The following is an 18,872-nucleotide window of genomic DNA, read 5'->3' on the forward strand; positions in this document are numbered from 1 at the left end:
AACGAAATGGATCAATACAAGAGCGCAAATCAAGGGATACAAAATTAATAACCGTCGATAAAAAGTTAAACAGGGCGCGCACAGGAAACTGCAGTTCAATGTCTAACACAAAGTGGAAGACAGTGCCACTGGGATTTCGGTATAAACAAAACGTTCATTTGCTCACGAGTATGTCTATATACTAATCATGTCATCTTTTACATCGCTGTACTTTGAATTTACAATTCTAGTCATTGTTAGCACAGACATCGCCATTCAGAAGGGCCGCTACGTTTTATAATTCACTCGACATTGCAACAATTATCAGTGACTTTCAGCTTGTTCGAATCTTGGAACTGTTAAAACATTTCATTCAGGCATACCCTCACTGTGTTGCAATTGCAATTGACCCTGACATGATTATAAAGATATTATATTATGGGTAATTTTTGACAATTTGGTAATTTGGTAATTTGTGAACATAATATTTGTTAATGGATATTTTCCCATTTATGTCAATTGTTTAGTACAAAGCGAATAATCGCAACGAAAGTGTCATAATAAATTGCAATGAATTCTGTGTATGCGAAGAATACATTTAGTGCAGTCTGTATACATTAAAGAAACATGCCATCAATATTGGCAAGGGTCCCACCAGTACGTTTCACTGTTTACTGAAATATGTCGTCGAGAAGCAAACAAGCGGAAAAGCATAACTTACTCAGGTGAGTATTTTAGGAACTTTTAGGAGTGGCGAATTTTTCCAGAGTGTCGTAGATGCAGACCTCTTCGTTAAATGATTTAGTACCATCTATTGCAAGTTGAAATCTTGAATAAAATACAAGCATTAAATCAAAGACCTATTTCTTCATTTCATTTATGGTAAAATTATATTAAAGCTTATTATAAATTCTGCATTTAACAAACCACCTCTGCAGTGTCTTTGCTCTTTGCCGAATTGTTCAGGGATGTGTACTCCGACTCGCTCAGCTGTAATGAAACCGAGACTATGTTATTTTTTGAAACTCAATATTAACAAGAAGGATCATTGGTAAACGTTTATGAACGACAAAAGGGAATAGTGTCTCAGCATTTTAATACAAAATCATAAACATTGCGCCATATCGACCAAGGACTATTGTGACCAATGCGATATTCATTACCGAACAGGACATGCAACATTTTTGTATAACATAGTAGGACAAGCTTGCTATCTATTCGAAGGTATAGATTGATGTTCCCATGCATGCAGTGTGCCTTGGTATTCGGCCTTTTGACGAAATCTGAAATATTACGTAATACCCACTTAGAAATCTTACCGTTTCCCTTGCTAGTTCTGTGTACAATGATTTTTCATTGTCTATTTGCTTGTCCTGAGGTATTGAAGAGGACTTAAGTTCTGTCGATCGTTGCGTGACGTCATCTATATCGGCATATTGAGCATTGATGTCATCGGCAAAACTGTCTTGTGGCCTATTTTGTGTATCTTCTGCAACAAAAGACATTGTAAATCGAGAAAGAATGATAGAGATTACATTCCGTTGCGTATGTAGTATGCCATATTAAACAGCTATAATTAGAAGTATCCTGTACAATATAGGAATGAACATCTCAACAGAATACAATTCTATCAAGGTCATACACGCATTTCAAACATTCACAGTGTTACGGGCGTCGAGGATTATGCTGAAATTTTGATACATCATATATAGTATTATATAGCATCATAGTACCAAACAATTTGATAATTTGAGTCGGTCTACGAACTTGTTAATCATCGTTGACCGCAGTCTGTAATCGCGGCGAACACGGTAGACTTCTACAACCACTCTTTTCAAAATTTTGAAATATTATTCAGAAGTAAAATGTTCATTCAAGTGATTGGTCCCTTGAAACGCGTTCAGGGCCTAGCCTCCAAAAAGATCTCGCATCTGGCTTCCCAATGTAGCATATAAAAAGATAAACGATTGCTTATTGAACCATAGACGTGCGATATAGCGTGTGAGTGGGTATTTGTAATTATTCATATCTGCACCAATAGTTCAATCGCGCACATCGCCATTCGAATATTACAGAGCAGGCAAGACCTAGACATTGCTGATTCGATTTGGTTCGCGACTGTGTCACCATTATTATGGCAGACTATTCTTGTCTTCAAAAAGTAACGTTGCGGACATTGACAGGGATTTTGAAAATTTTTGCAGTTTTAAAAAATGTTTAGACTTTGTATCGAACCCCTAACAAATTAATTCGGAATACCTTTTAGTATTGAATTACCTTTGCTAACATACATTTGATATAAGAAAAACTTACCTGGCATGTCCTTTTTAGTTTTAGGAAATATTTCTTTCCATGATTTTCCAGTGCTGAAAAACACAGGTTAACTCAAATATGCAAATAAAGTGAAAACGAAACAAAAGAATAAATGAATACGTATATACAGAAATAAATATTATATTCGGTATTTCAAATGTATCTGATGGAGTTTTCTATAAAGTAAGATATTGCCAATTCCTTTCACAGAAATAAATATTATATTCGGTATTTCAAATGTATCTGATGGAGTTTTCTATAAAGTAAGATATTGCCAATTCCTTTCATTTCGTTATTTTAAGATTTGTAAATGTACAAATGTAATAAATGACCATTTATTTATCTCATATTGGTTTTACAGAACATGTATAACATGTAAGTTAGGTAATACGGTATTGTTAATATTTAACTTCGAAAAACTTACAGGAAATATAAACAACAATAGAGAAACAGAGATAATCTATTTTTGGTCTTACCGTTTGGTATACAGGTAACCGAGAAGGAACAGGGTTATAAGGAATATAAGAAGCGTCGATATAATGGAAGTAAACACTATTAATCCAACAGACGATCCAGGCACTGGAAGGGCAATGTGTGGAAATGACACGTCAAACCGTGACTGCAGACATATATCAAAATGATACTGTGTGGTCTGACAGTTTGTCTTCTTCTCCTCACTATGTTTGATAGTTTACAAGGACGTCTCTGTATCGTGTTATTTAGTAATTATTTACATATCACTCCGAAATATTTTTTTTCAGCTGAGGAGAATAACGTGACAAAATGATCGTGCGCCCCCAACGACAAAAATAACGGTCATTTCGTTACTGGTATTGTCCAAAGTGAACCAATAATAACATACTTGAACATACACATACCAGTTACTCATTATATTTCGCAAAAAGGAGTTTTCGCGAATAATACCGAGTTATTTTTTTAAATACTCCTTTGCAGTGCTATCAATATGCCACAGGCTAGTAATTAATTATTTTAAGGTGTCAATCCTGAGCAAAGAACCGCATTTGCGAGGCACATACTAATCAATGACTCAAAATGTACCTCCAATGGAGTTTTGCAAATTTCAAAGAAAGTACAGGCCCAGAAATGCACCGTAGACAAAGCTATTTTTTTTCAAAGGCAGAAAAAAATTAAAAACCCTCAATTTAATCTCGACGATGCGGCCACTGTCACGTCGTTTCAGCAAGCTACAACTGACACTCGAAGATCAAATGCAAGTTACAAGCAAAGCGTGTGAAACCCAATTTATGGCATATTTTATGATTAGTTCTGACTGTATATTTACTCTTACAGTGACGTAACTGTGTTTCCGAAAGATATAGGCTCATTAGTTTGTGCGGAGTATCGTCGCTGAGTCTATGAAAAATATTAATGCCATAACGACTTTTTGGTCAAAAGTGCGCTTTGGATTTTTATTGGATTGCAATGATCACGACTGATTTTCTCAAAATTTTAACGTCACTCAAAAACTTCGATCGTGCGACAAATACCGACCTCTATAGTGTTCGATTAAATTAAGCAGCTCTTGGAAGGTCGACGCAAAAGGTTCCTATATAACAACATCGATGGCATGGATGCGGTTGTTGTGAAGTACTACACCCAGGCTATAAATTCCATATTTTATATCACGAAAGGACAGACTTTGGATGTGTACACGATAGCGACTATTGTCATACGTAATCGTTTCTCGATTAACATAACCATATCCAGTACATAGCTTTGAGTACGATGACTCGGAGCTGAGTTTTTCAGTTGATTGTTGTGTACATTTTTATAATAGCAGCACAATATACATATCAAAGTAAATATTTTGACAAGATACAAATCGTCAGCTTTGAAAAGACCAATTTACTAAAAATGAAATGTGCTGCAGATCCACTTCATAATATCTACTGTGACATTTCATTAGATAAAGTATTTTTCGGCCATGTAAAACGAATGTTTACTTTAAATTTACACATCTTTATAGTTGGAATAACTGTTGAATTTCTGTGATTGAGAATTTTGTGTTACCTCGTACACCCTGGAAAAAACACTGTGGGCACGTTGACACTAATGTGTCCCAATAAGGCGCCGGCCTTCAAAAGCCACTACGGAAATACCTGATATTGCGCAGCTGTAGTATAACCCTAGTAAAATGTTGTCCATTTCTGAATGCATTTGTCTGCATTTGGATCTTTCTGTCAGATCGAGTGTGGACATAAATGAAGGACCAGCGATTTGTTCGAAACATGTCTCTTTGCTAATGCACACTGGAAGAAGAGAACTTTTCTGTACTTCAATGTCAATGCTTCCATGATGAACATGCGCCGTATTATTTCTGATCATGTTTGTTTTCAATTTGTCTTTGCACTTGACCGACAGCTTTAATTTCCAATGTAGTATACAAACGTTTATAAACGCATAAAATACTTCTTACCCTTTACGCGTAGAGTGCTTCCCTGAACTGTGTCACTCCATGCACTGAAACAACAACCATTTTCAGCTGACACCTGGTGAAGAAATTAATGTAAAACTCGAGTTGCAACCGTAGTACTTTGACTGTTTCAGGTTCTAAATAGTGTTTGTGTTCAGTATAACGAAAATACAGTAAGTTACTGGAATGTTTAATGATGTGCCTTAAAGCAAAATAACCGTTATAGTAAGGCGAATAACGTGATAACTGCACATGTCAAACTAATCAAGAAAACAAAGTATGGTGCCCTCCTATTACGAATTGTAATGAACAAATGAATGCTTTATAAAACGCTAGTACTATTCGTCATCTTCAATTCTAAATTAGTCCAGGGAACTTCATTCATGTCAAGATCGACTAAACAACGTTGAACGTGCATAAGATTCCGAAGGACAAAAGTCACCTTCAATTAGATGTCAAGGAGATGAATGATTGAAACAGGCTATATGGCAGCAAAAATAGCCCCGTTCGGGTTTTCCTTAGCCGAGAAACGAGATAATTGCCTGACTCTACCTGTTAATGGTACATGTATGGAACAAGACTTATAAAGAATATTAAAATTACAAGTACATCAGATCGTTATGACTTTAGCAACAACAGAGTCTGACTCGGTGCAAAGCACCTTAAAATTAATGCGAGAAAACAACAACAAAAACTTAAAAAGGCAAAAATAAAAACGATCTAAGACTAATTTTCATTAGATACAGAATATTTGCCCAATAACTTTAAATTTGAAAATTGTATTATACGAGCATCTCTGAGTGACGCAATCCCCAGAAACATATCTACCAACTTGCATTAGAGGAGGAGATATTTCCTCCAGAAATATGAAAACTGTATTGCCATTGCCATTGTTGCCGTTATTGAAATGTGAGACAATCATTTGCATGAATTTCGATAACAGACACCATTGAGTTATGAGTCACACATGTTTTTGCAGACATGTTTGACACGTGAATATTGGTCATGCTGTGGCATAGGTACCCTTAGGTACTTGTCAATGCTCAAGATCTCAAAGCTCTAGCTATGCATAGCCAGACAGACAGGTTCATTTTCAGAAAGAACGAGTTAATATTGGTATCAGTCTGTATGGCGGGAACCATTCACGATATGAAAAGAAGCAATTTTTTGTATATCTGATTTGAAGCTACACGGTAATATACAAAACCATGTATGCCATTACAATGATCAAGAGGTTTCAATGCGGGTAAAATCTACACAACTTAAGGTGGAGTTGCATGTAACCAACATGTTTTTCAAAGGAATATTTCTCGTGTAGGCTGACAAGGAAACCTCTTAATACTATATATTTTCAAAACGCAGCGAAACGTTTAGTATGGTAGTCATAGTTTGCTCGAAAAATGAAGGGGATATATATGTTTGGGACAGAAGACCTAAATATTGGTGTCAAAACTTGATTCTATTTTCTGAAACTTAAAGAGTATATGTAGAAAAAAACCCACTACAAACTTTATTTTGCATTATCTATCCTCATTCAAAAATGGCAGGAGTTGATAGGCTGACACTCCTAAAATCATGGTGCGAAAAATTTAAATCCTTTTATTCAATATGTAAGATGTAAAATAGTCTTTTCGTTATGTAGTATTTAAAAAAATAATTTGAAAATTTTACAGTTTGACCAAGCCAGAGTGGAGTTTAATTGTTTTGAAATCTTGAAATTGGGAAGAAAGTGAAGCCAGGAAATAGTGATTTGCATAATTTTGCATAATTGTACATTTTTTCTCATCCAACTTACGACAGCTTGACAAGCTAAACGGTGAATGAATCTTTGCACAAATGTTATTTTGAGCAAAATATGCTGCGTTGCGTGCAACTCCACCTTAAATTGACTTGTAAATAGATTTAAGATTAACATAAAAAAGATCAATAACGTTCGTAGTGGTCATCAGGGCAATCATCATCATCATCATCATCATCATTATCATCATCATCATCACTTACCTGAACGATATAATTAGTTTCTGGCTGCAGGTCGCCAATCACACAGCTGAATGCGTTTGTGTAATCTTAAACAATCTTGAGGTGCCGCAACAGCGTTTGTGATATTCTGATCGAGTGACTCCCAGTAAAGAAGAATGTATGAGTTCACAGTACCATTGGGACACCTAGGTGCTGTCCAAGTCACCTCTATTTTCATCTCAGACAGACCATTAGCCAATACGTCTCTAGGTGCGGTAGGAACTGGAAAAAGGTAGATAAATAGGAATAACGTGAATATTAACGGCTTGTATTGACATTTATGCCAACACATATTTGCCAATCATCACCTGCACTATTAGGTCATTCTTGTTGAACATTTATCGTGTGCACACTGGGTCCATTAAAACGATTCTGAAACGCCTCAGGTCAAATACTAGCATAAACAAATTATATGTGAACGGTCCTTTCAGCGGTGAAATTACTGATTTCAGTCTGCTCAGACTAAATGCTGAACTGAACATGCAGGGACAGCCATGTTTATAAAAAAGCTGAAATTATTTATGCAAAAGGAACTTAACCGAACAGCCGAGAGGGGGCAATTGAAAATCAAGTTGCTGCAACTCTGACACAAGGAAGAAGTAGACAGGAACAGATGAAGTGATACAGGGGATATCTTGATGTCTTTCTTCGAAGAACTGTCTAAAAACCGAAGACAAGCCACAACGACATTGATTACGCACACCATCTTGAAATGCTTTATGCTGGGTCATATGCACATTTTGAACTAAAGAGGGCCCATATAAAAGACCTGAAAAAAGATACAGCTTTTACACCGAAACTATGAAGTCCTAACACACTTTGTGCATGCCAATCAATATACTCACCACTTTCATGCGTTATTTCTATGGTAGAGCGAGGGATTCCTCCCCCGGCGTTTGTATATGCAGTAACTGTAGCTCGGTAAATAGAGAACGCATACAGATTTGTGACCAGGTATTCAAGTTGATTTGTGTCGAAGTAAATGCTTTCGAAAATCTGTCTATCCCCACATTCATACGTAGTTTCTTGTTGAAAGTCCAGTTTATTACTTTCCAGGGGACAGTCTACAGTTGCCGGTAGGGACCATCTTATTTTAATATCCGATGACGATATTGCATCTGCTGAAAGCCATTCTACCTCCTGCGGAGCTGTGTGTGAGAATCGAGAACACTGTATTTGCAGAAAGGGAAAGAGTAAGTAGACATCTATCTGTCGCCCTACACTTGTTGATAAAATGCATGTTACAAATTGAAATTCAAGGTCATATAAGGTACCTCTTTGCAAAATTATGTTCCCATTTACCATTAGCCATAGACAGTCTATGTATTAGCACAATCATGTAAGCTTCCCCTCAGTCAAATACGATCAGACACTTACTTGACGAAAGTGTTGTATTGAATACAGAATCACTCAATTGTCCATTTCCCGCCGCATTATCCATTGACATGCTAATTTCATATTCTGTGCAGGGATCAAGTCCATCGAGTAGGAAACTCGTCTCATCTGGCCCGACAATTATCTGATCGTAGTCTGTTTGAGTTCCAGCAACTCGGTAATATATAGTGTATGACGTCACAGACTCACATTGAAGAGTTTTCGGTTCCAAGTCCGTGTCGTCGACCTTTTAACGTTTAAGACGGTTGGAAGAAATTGCCTATTAAAATTAGCTTACATAAGTTGATTGCAAAAAGAGTACATGATATTGCATCAACAGCATTGCCTTTTGTTTTCTTCCTGTCACAAAACCTATTACATCAAAAAACAGGATGGTTGGACAGTTTCATATACATTACGTTTACTTTTTTGTACGTTCCACACAAGTTTGTAGATAACATTGTAGATAAAAAGAACCGACTCATTTGAGTGAAATACTAATCATGTAACTCTCCACCCCACTGTTTACCCTTGTGTGTCTATAAAAAACAGATTGGCATCACTACGTATACATTGCATTATGGTTTGTTTAGCCAGAGTGCTGTCCTAATTAACTTCAGTCTCTACTATCAACCAGATAACTAATTTAGAAATTCCCTTTGGTTCTATCCAGACACTCAAATGAGTCGGTTCTTTTTATCTACAATGTTATCTACAAAACTTGTGTGCCATGCACAAAAAAGTAAACGTAATGTATATGAGACTGACAACCATCCTGTTTTTTTTTGCTGTAGGAACAGATGACAAATATGGTCATGCAAAAAATGTGTTCAGAATCAATTTCCTTGCGAGTGAGCGAGCAGGGAGACGTATATTTTGCTCATTAGTAGCGGAAGAATTTTCATTCTCTTGCAATGCAGTAGAAAAGTGAGGACTGCTAATGGCTTGTAAACGGGGCAATAGGGAGGCATTTTAGTGAGAGGTAAGCTAGAGGGTTTTGACCAAGAGAAAGGGAAAGCGGAGAGATTTACTTCACGGCATTCGAAAGAGAGGAAAACAAACGAGAAAGAGGTGAAATTTTCACATTATGGTGGGAGGGCGCGTTCAAACAGTGATTATTCCCCCTCAAACTATTTCAAAATCTATAAAAGTAGCAGATTAAAATGTGAAGTAGATCTAATTACATTTATTAGATTCCTTGTTAACTGCGCCTGGTCTATTTCTTTTGTATAACGTATTTAACGTTTGAGACTTAGACTCAGTCAGTCTCTTTACATTCCGAGCTCGTACAGTCGCTGTCCAAATACACGTTTGCTACAAACGCAAACAGATAGGCTTCTGTCAGCAACACAAGTGACACTCAGTAATGTACCTCAACCTAACACGGTGCTCAGCAAAGGTATTCAAATACTATTCATGACAAGTTAATGATACTCAATACAATGGTAATGACTTAAGTCAGCTAACGGCGATATCACTTTACTTAATGGCATAATTATTACAGAGCTATTATTGAAAATATACATTTACATACCTCCCAAAATACCACAATTTCGTTTTTACTGATCGTCCTGGCCGTTTCCACAGTCGGCTTTCCTAATGGAACTGATATTTTACATCATGTAAGAATCACTCAAGACAAAAGCAACCGTTGCTATAACTTTTATCCATAATATTCAGTCAGGGAAATATTGAATTAATCTTTATTAACATGTAGTTTTTCTTTCGAAATTACACAAAAATATGATCCGCAGGTATTACCTTTTATATGATAATAGGTTTGGTTTAAATCATTCTGAAATTAATTTTCTGTTGCCATGATTTTTATTTTTAAGGCAAACAAGGCACAATTTCTTAGCGTGATATCCAAAGGATTAAGCCGCCTACCATCACACAGTGTTTGTTCTCTCACATCTGGACCTAACTCGCCACCGCCGCCTTCACCAGGTCTATATGTCTTCACAGCCAATGTGTAACTTGTATAGGGTGCCAACCCTGTGACAAGTATGGTCGTTTGCGGCGGGATTGTCGTGTCGTATTCCTCGAATTCATCATCGCCAGTAACTTTATACCAAAGTTCATACTGTTCTATTGGGTCATCTCCAATATCAACAGAGCTGTCCCAATCATACCAATTTACCTTCATTTCATTTTTATCGATATCGGTTATCCATGGGTCACGTGTTAACACCGGTTGGACTCATTGAAATGAAACATATATGGGCATACATAATAATCATAGTGTCATGATTCTTGTTAGTAAACAGGCAATAAACTGACTTACTAACTACTGCTGAAATCACTAATGTATTCAAAACGTAAAACAAAGACCCTGCCGTCAGCACGTCTGACCGCAACTTTTTCCGGCTGTCAGCAAGACTTGTCAACCGAAAACATGAACGCGCCAAATTCAAAACATCGACGCGCGAAACAGAAAAGTTTGACTGCCAAGACCAAAAACATAAAACCACGCCCACCTTCCAAACGCCGACCACCGCACACTTACACTGTGTTTGAAGCGTGTTTTGTGGACAGCTTTTCTTTCGATTTACTTACTGCTTTACTAGACATGGTTCAAGTTCATGATTTTTGAACGTGTGAGTTGGGTGAACCCTTGGAATGCAATGATTTGTGTTCTGTTTTCATGTGAAACGTGTTAATAGGATGATATGAACGCGTTGAGTGGGGTGAACGCGATACAGGGAAGTTTCACCCGGCACAAACTAACTCACTGTAGCTGCACAGACTAAATAAAAACGCGTTTGAACGCTACGAAAACCTGACCTGGCTGCCAAATTTTACACGATGAACTTTTACAGATCATTTTATTTTTTGAAAATTCACCGACTTGAACCAATTCTCTGGTTTACTTCGTCCTGTGACACCTAATGGCTCAAACGGAGATTTAGGAGTGGGAAGACAATCTTGCCGAGTTACAGGATTTGATTGTCATGGAAATCTTACTGCGTGGTGGGATAAAGTTACTGGCGATTTTCTCGTCATTCAGAGAGGTGGCGAAAAGTTTCGTTTCAGCGATCGTGGGTTACGAAATTTATGGTAACGCTTTTGTATCGTGTAAAGCGTTAGATATCTCTCAAAGAAAAAGAAAATGACGAATATGGCAATAGTGCAGAAGATGTCTCAACCAGTGCCGTCGCACGAGGTGTGAGAAGCCGATGGTCAGTTTGGGAATGGACTTTTAAAAAACTGACGCCGCGCCAGTAGCCTATGAGAAATTCACCGATGAAAATATTGCTAGCTGTGATGAATATGTGAATTTTTTTTCTGAACAACACCCAAACAAAATCCAGTTCTTTGATTTCCAGTTCTTGCATATTTCACAAAGTCCTAGTCCATGATTTCGGACATGCTTCTTGGTGTTTTTCCCGCGCCGCGGCGTGTCGATGTTCTGTTCGGGTAAATCCTGTGCATCGTCTCACAATTTTACAATTTTCCAAAGATGAACGACAGAATGGCCGCCGGCCGCGCCAGTCGACAGGACCATAATGTCTGAACAACGTCTGAGAAAGTGGTGATCGTGAAATTTGAGGTCAAAATTGGAGGCGTGGTTTAACAGATTTGCTTTGGCGGGTACAACTTTTCTATTTCGCGCCACGATCTTTTGAGTTTGGCGGGTCGATGTTTTCACTTGACAAGTTGAGTGACAGCTGGGAATATCTTGCGGTAAGACGCGCTGGCGGCTGCCGGCTGGGCCTTTGTTTGACGTTTTGAACACATCAGTGATTTCAGCAGTAACCCACCAACCAAACAAACGACCAAGCAAGCAAGCAAGCAAACACACAAACAAACAACCAAACAAAAAAAATAAACTCATACACTAGGTCTATGGACGCTAATATAAACTATTCTGTATAAGTCATAGCTCTATACAATATAGTAATACTGTATATATCAAACAAAGGGGAATGACGTTACAGAAATGTTGGTATCCCTGAACATATTGTTGCAAAATGTTGCCTTATACTTACTGTAGGCATCAGCATCCATTGACTGTTGTTGACCACCCGGCGTCAATGAACATGTAACATTTTCATCTTTTTTGACAAACACATTGTCGAAATTGTTAATAAATTCATAATTTGGATGGATACCATTCGTAACAGCGCCGGTGTACTGGCTCGTTTGTGTGTGTACTGAAACAACCATGTTTTCCTCGTTGGCCTGAACTGTACAAGTGAAGGTTGCAAAATATCCTGAATTGGGCTTTTCATCTTGAGTAAATTCTTTAATTACAGGTGTGCTTTCTCCTATGAAAGTAATGAAAGTAAGTCTTTTTAATTGTATTTATTCGCCGTAAAGACCTTATGATTTTAAGGTAGAATGCACCTTGCGACAGATATAGGACTCTCGAACGTTACCAGTTATTTATTATCTACCACTTGTGGGGTTCTTTTTAACGCTCTTGGGGTAAAAGGAAACTTCAGCGTTTCAGTTTTTCGAAAATCGATATTTTTATTTTCCCCATAAAGATAACACAGGAATGTCGGCCATTTTGAATTTCAAATAACGGTAAATGCAATTTGTTTCTCTTGTATCAAATGTAGCAAGGTGACCCCCGATTTTTATACTTGATTAGGTAAGAGAATCGTTTAAAGTTGGAAGTTTGGAAAGCTAGTTTCAGCCAAAGTTTAAGTGTTGACATATTTGGGAATTAAGCCGTGGAAGGCGAAAATGCAAGGACGGTCCCATGTCATGAAGTTCAAGGCTGGGTAATCGCAATATAAATCTTGCGGCAGCTGCCGTAATGTTGTAATGAAATACTTCGAGAAACATGCAATTACAGCAGTACTGGAGGTTGCATTCGGGATATACAATATAGATTTCCAGGGTATATTCAAAGAAATCCAACGTTATAGAGCCTTTACTATTAAAATGTTCCAAGAGGAAAGGCCGTCGAGAATTATGAAATGGATGTTTGTTTGTATAATCTATCGATAATGACGTAAAGCCCTTGTTGCAATGTTGACTATGAGCAACTTTAATATAACCTAGGATCATAACAATAAAATAATTTACCATCTTGGCATGTACTACCAATATATCCATACTGGCAGGAACTGTCGCATTCACCGGTTGTCTTTTTACAGGGTGTATTACAGTTACAGCTGATGCAATTGCCGTTTCCATAAAATGTGTTATCCTCACACACTGTGACGAAGATAGAACATTGCACAAAATAGCACATAGGTTACTTCTATGAAATGAAAATGAAAATCACAACACAATATATGTAAACCATAGTGACTGTCCTAGTTTCTTTCACTGATTAATTATGCTGAAAGAAACGTGTGTGTTACTTCTATGAAATGAAAATGAAAATGGCAACACAATATGTAAATGATACACCCAGTTTCACCAATAATTGATTTTTACTTTTATGACCCATTTATAGCTATTTCGACATTATTATCCTTTTTTTCGTTTCTGTTATCCTGCTTCGTGATAAAACACTAGAACAAAATAATGTGATGGATCCTCAAAACAGTTACATGCCAGACTATTGAAAAATACTGGTCTAACATCCTTTCAATTTGTGTCAAATGAACAGAATTTGAAGGCATATTATATTTATGTCACCATCTGTAAAAGAACTGAATTTCTAAGTTACGGGGCATACAGAAATTCATTTGAAATATCAAAATGCAAGACAAACTTGCTGCACACATATACTACACTTATCACAAACGATGGACGTTTCATGAAGCATCTAAATCCTACTCAAAAAATAGTCAATAGCAAACATACACTACACTTTTCGCGTGGTTTAGGTCAAAACAGATACACCATTATTAAAACTTGTGTTTTTACCGGTCAGTTTATATGAGTCTTCAATAACAACGACTTGTTGAATGAGATAGATTTTATGAAGACTGTAAAATTACTTACCAATTGGATGAAAACATATACCGTCATAGCAACATCCATTTGCTTGACATTCGTGTCTTGATTTTGAACCACAGTCAATGCGGTCTCCGCTTGGGATTTGACACTGAAGTGCTTAAGAAATTCAATGATAGAAAAACAATGTGATCGGACCATTACCGTGAAAGAATTTCCAATTCTGCATTATGTAGTTTTGTATCAAATCGTATATGGGTGTACCTGTATTTAAAAATCATTTAATAACCGTACAAGATATCATCGCAGCTTCAATAATTAAACAGTTTTTACGATTTTTAATTTTATGTTGTGGATTTTTGTGACAATTTATTTCTGAGAATGATAGAATTGTGTCTGTTCTCTTTTGTGATATACGAGAAGGCGGTTTTATTTGCTGATGATTAGACAGCAATATAAATTTCCGTTTCCTTTATTTCGATAATTGCTTCATTTCTTCAGTAGTAACTCACCACTAAGAAAACATTGTCCTTGCAATGAGCTCTCCCAGCAACATCCTCGATCCAAACAGTCATCAGCATTGTTAACATTTCCACAGTTAACCCTATCGCCTTGTGCTATTGAACAGTGTACTGCAATTACAAGCACGGGAAGTACCTAAGGGTATCGGGTGTGCTAAGTAAACATTTTGAGGATAAATGCCAATTGTAATTTATTTTAAATCAACAGATATTCAAGTAGTATTCAAGATGTTTACTGCTCTTTATACATTAATACGCATTAATAGAAGTAAACGAGCATGGAAGTCTATTGAAATATGTTTCATGTTTGTGTAAAGAGAATGATTTAAAATTTCCCCAATTCATATGCCATTTGTCTTCATCACTCTGACAAAGTCTTTGGGTGAAAAGATTTGTCTCAAACTAGGCAATTTCATGTGACCATTGTTGAGAATATGGTGAATACTTTCAGCTACTACAAATTCGACAAATATAAAGATCGGTCTTAATTATTACTTTGGATTTATACAGGAAAGAATTCTTGCCTATAGGAAGGAAATGTGAAATGTATGTCAGAAGCCTAGTACATGGCAAAATAAGAGCAAGGTTCCGTAGTACTAACATTAATTCATACAAATCCGCCTACTTCTAACCTTAAGATCTGGTTTAACCTCGATTTTTTTCGAAACATTTGCTGATAATGGGACATTGCCTGTTCTATTACCGATGTTTCACTGAACGAACGAATAAGACAGCTGTTTAGTCCCCACTGACACCGTGCGAGGGACTTATAGGTTTGGTCATGTCCGTCCGTCCGTCCGTTCACGCAGATATCTCAGAGATGCCTGGAGCGATTTCATTCAAACTTCGTACAAGGATTACTCCTTATATCATAGAAATGCACGTTTTTTTGTTACTAGATCTAATATGACGGATATTTTATTAAAAAAGAGGGGACTATGTCGTTAGCAATGACTTTGAAAAAGAGCTCTATTTCTAAAGCGACTGCACTAAATTGGATGACACTTTGTAAAGATGTACGTCACACAGAGCTCTGATAGCACATAGTCAGTACTGCATCAATTAGTTGCTAATTTGCATATTTTAGTGAATTTTTGTAATTAGGGTGATAAGTCTCGAAAGACTGCAGTAAATTTGATAAAACTTGGTTCAGATCTTTAGCACACAGTCTCATATTAGTGAACAAAGACACTTAGCAATGTCATGGGAATTAATTGCTAATTTGCATAATTTATGAACTTTCCAAATCAGCGTGCTATCTCAAGAACCATTGCATTAAATTTGATGAAACATGATACAGATGTTGATATCTCAGTACTGTAATACTGAATGAAGACATTCAGCGGTATCATGTCAATTAATTGCTCATTTTCATATTTGATGAACTTTCATAGTTAGTGTGATATGTCTCGAAATACTGCATCAAATTTGATGAAAAATGATACAGCCATTGATCTTTTGGTGGTGTAATGATGTGAATAGCTGCTAATTTGCATATTTAATTAAAGGCTGATATGTCAAGAAATGGTCATCAAATTTCATGAAACTTAGTGCAGATGTTGAGCTCACATTGTTTTAACATTTGAATGAAGAAATTTATTAGTGTCATTCAAATTAATTGTTAATTTACATATTGAAATGAACTTTCCTTATTATAGTGATTTGTCCAGAAACGTCATCAAATTTGATGTAATTTGGTACAGATTTAGATCTTTCAGTACTGTAGTACTGTGCAAAGACATTACGTAGTATAATGTCAATTGATTGCTAATTTGCATATTTTATGAACCTTTATAATTTGTGTGATATATCTAGAAATGCTGTATCAAATTTGATGAAAAGTGGTACAGATGTTGATCTTCAAGTAGTGTTTTGGCATGCAAAGATCAGTGTAGTATCATGTCAGTTAACTTCTGATTTGCATATTTAACGAATTTTCGTAATTTGGCTGATATGGCGAGAAACCATATATCAAATTTCATGAAACTTGGTACAGATGTTGAGCTAACATTGATTTAACATTGAATAAAGACACTTACCAGTGTCATGTTAATTAATTTTTAATTGACATATTTAATGAACTTTCCTAGTTAGAGTGATTTGTCCAGAAAAATGTCATACAAATTCATTAAACTGATCTAACAGTGCTGTGATTATATTCATTGATACAGTTTTATAATAGAATGCACAAATGTTTGGCAACATATTGTTGGTTAATTACTATTAAACTTATTTAATGACCTATTGTAATCACGGTGGCAGCCCACATTGGTTTTACGTTGTCATCACCATGCAACTCATCTTTAAACACAGACCCAATTAATGAACCGGATTCTATTCGCTCCAAGGACTTGTAATCAAAGTACCCGTTAACAAGTTGGGACTGTGTAATCGACGATGACTTGTTTCATCATGTTTAAAGCCATGTCAATGAACAGCTATAGTCATGTTTGCGTGTCTCATAGCTTTGTCGGCAAAGAGATTAGATAGTGACTGTCACATAACTACTTATTCCATAGGGTCAGAAGGCGTTATCAGTCATAGCAAGAGTGTAAAAAAATGATCATTATGAATACTGCCCGTAAGAATTATATATTTCTGTCATTATTGTATACTTTCAAAAAAACCCTGAATTGTGCAGGTTATAGGCTGTTTTGTCAATGATGTCAGCATACTTTATAAATTCTAATGATCAATCCACCTCACAAACGTCGTGAAAATGAGACGCGCAAATTTTGAATCTATGCAAATCAGATACGTTGCCGGCAAAGCGGGAGTACTTTGAAAATGGCCTGAACTCTCAACGATGCATCATTTCTCGACGTCGCACGGTTAAGGGTCTAAAACCAGGCCAGTTCGATTCCTGATCTATCGACTTGCCGCAGTGCAAGAGAAATTTTGAAAATCAACAAGTAGCAAGGAAGAAATCGTAAGTTATTTGAAGGCCTGTGCACTGCTTGGACGGTCAGAGTCAGCCCCCTTCTTATTATTTACTGTTCAGGGAGTCTGCAGAGGCAGTACTGTGACCTTGCATCAAGTTACTGCGCAATGCTGCTGCTGCAACTATCATTTGAGGGTCTGTGCTACAATTGTGTGAATTTAGCATAAATACTTATCGTCATTAGTATTCGAGTGTTGTAGGGTACTTTTGTAAGTATACAATAATGACAGAAATATTAATTTTTTATCAAGAATATTCATACTCGTACATTTAATAACAGGGTCTGTAGTACAACTGCGCAAATTTGGCATGAAAACTGGTAATCATTCAGGATTCGAATGCTGTAGGGCACTTTTACAATTATACAATAATGACAAATATTTCATTTTATAGAAAGTTTTCATGATCATAATTTATTAATATTTTTATACTCTTACTATAACCAATAATGCCTTGTGTCCCTGTGCTTGTTCATCAGTTTTTCTCGTCGTCATTCGTCTTATCATCATATTACCGGTATAAATCAATGCCACAAACCTGTGGGCATTTTACTTTGTTTATCATAATTCTTGTTAGAAAGGGTTCACCAAAAGCTGTAGTTTGCAAATAGGCTATCACGGCATGTTATGTTCTGGTTTTGCATCACGACAAAATTTTCAGTTAGAGAACTACGCGGGGAGGATGTGATCAAATTATGTTCAAAAACCTTTCGTGTTGTTACGTTTGATGAAGTATCATTATTTGAACGTATAGAATTATTGAGACCATTGACTCTATCATTTCTCTCTCAAACTAGGAAACGAAGAAATTTCGATAACAATAAAAATCTTGGGTCATAAAGCGTCTTTTAATTCCATTTCACTTCATAAAGGTTGTCATAAGGCGAGTTACATGAAATGTCATCACACCCATAACGTAATGGTCTGGCTTATACTCACCGGGAAATGTACACCATGGATAATCATATGGTGCTTCTTGAAAGCAGCAATCGATACTGTCACACGCCGGTTCTCCACCACCCATTGTGTTACAGTCGATTCGATCAGGCTCATGAGCAACACATTCTCGATCTGAAAAAGGGCAGGAATTATTTAGCTCTTTTACAGTAAAATTTACAGCAAAGTTTTCTCCCTGTAGAATAACGTGAAATAACAACGTAACTACCACAGTTTTACTCTGCCTTCTGTAGAAGTGCATACAGTATGTTCATACCGAACAAGAGCCGATCGGCGATTGCTCAAGATTCAGGTCTTCATGATCATCTTTTGCTATCACACCATTCGTTACTTACTCACTCAAAATCATTCAGGAAGGATGAAAATCATATAGTTTTGATACATATAATTTCAAAACGACAGAAACAAAACCAAAGACAAAGACATTTAGACTAGAGACGCAAAGAGATATCCGGAAAGTAGACTTCATATTGCGG

At 36.6% G+C, this 18,872-nt stretch overlaps 2 protein-coding genes across 2 annotated transcripts; both read right to left on the bottom strand.

Moving 5' to 3' along the window:
• Window positions 1-1,299: 1,299 nt before the first annotated feature.
• LOC139139101 (neogenin-like) lies at window positions 1,300-10,334 on the bottom strand. The gene is made up of 9 exons (XM_070707883.1): window positions 10,007-10,334; window positions 9,654-9,724; window positions 8,123-8,366; window positions 7,591-7,893; window positions 6,728-6,967; window positions 4,730-4,802; window positions 2,769-2,871; window positions 2,293-2,345; window positions 1,300-1,468 (listed from the first exon to the last, which is right to left on the bottom strand). Exons 1-5 carry the CDS (start codon window positions 10,263-10,265, stop codon window positions 6,741-6,743), a joined length of 1,104 nt encoding a protein of 367 aa, XP_070563984.1. The 5' UTR covers window positions 10,266-10,334; the 3' UTR covers window positions 1,300-1,468; window positions 2,293-2,345; window positions 2,769-2,871; window positions 4,730-4,802; window positions 6,728-6,740.
• Window positions 10,335-11,749: 1,415 nt separating this feature from the next.
• LOC139137952 (uncharacterized) lies at window positions 11,750-14,607 on the bottom strand. The gene is made up of 4 exons (XM_070706189.1): window positions 14,491-14,607; window positions 14,027-14,137; window positions 13,157-13,288; window positions 11,750-12,387 (listed from the first exon to the last, which is right to left on the bottom strand). Exons 1-4 carry the CDS (start codon window positions 14,566-14,568, stop codon window positions 12,370-12,372), a joined length of 339 nt encoding a protein of 112 aa, XP_070562290.1. The 5' UTR covers window positions 14,569-14,607; the 3' UTR covers window positions 11,750-12,369.
• Between the last annotated feature and the right edge of the window lie 4,265 nt (window positions 14,608-18,872).

This window comes from Ptychodera flava, chromosome 8, assembly GCF_041260155.1.
Source record: "Ptychodera flava strain L36383 chromosome 8, AS_Pfla_20210202, whole genome shotgun sequence".
In the NCBI taxonomy this organism is placed as follows: domain Eukaryota; kingdom Metazoa; phylum Hemichordata; class Enteropneusta; family Ptychoderidae; genus Ptychodera; species Ptychodera flava.

Bases quoted from the DNA above. Each gene is read 5' to 3' on its own strand.
- LOC139139101 (XM_070707883.1), bottom strand. From the start codon at position 10,265: ATGAAGGTAAATTGGTATGATTGGGACAGCTCTGTTGATATTGGAGAT. The intron at 8,367-9,653 runs GTATGTAAATGT...AAACGTTAAAAG, and splicing joins AAATTGTGGTATTTTGGGAG to GTCGACGACACGGACTTGGA. The intron at 6,968-7,590 runs GTGAGTATATTG...ACCTTTTTCCAG, and splicing joins AGAAATAACGCATGAAAGTG to TTCCTACCGCACCTAGAGAC.
- LOC139137952 (XM_070706189.1), bottom strand. From the start codon at position 14,568: ATGTTAACAATGCTGATGACTGTTTGGATCGAGGATGTTGCTGGGAGA. The intron at 14,138-14,490 runs GTGAGTTACTAC...GAATTTCTTAAG, and splicing joins AGGACAATGTTTTCTTAGTG to CACTTCAGTGTCAAATCCCA. The intron at 13,289-14,026 runs GTAAGTAATTTT...TCTTCGTCACAG, and splicing joins TATATGTTTTCATCCAATTG to TGTGTGAGGATAACACATTT.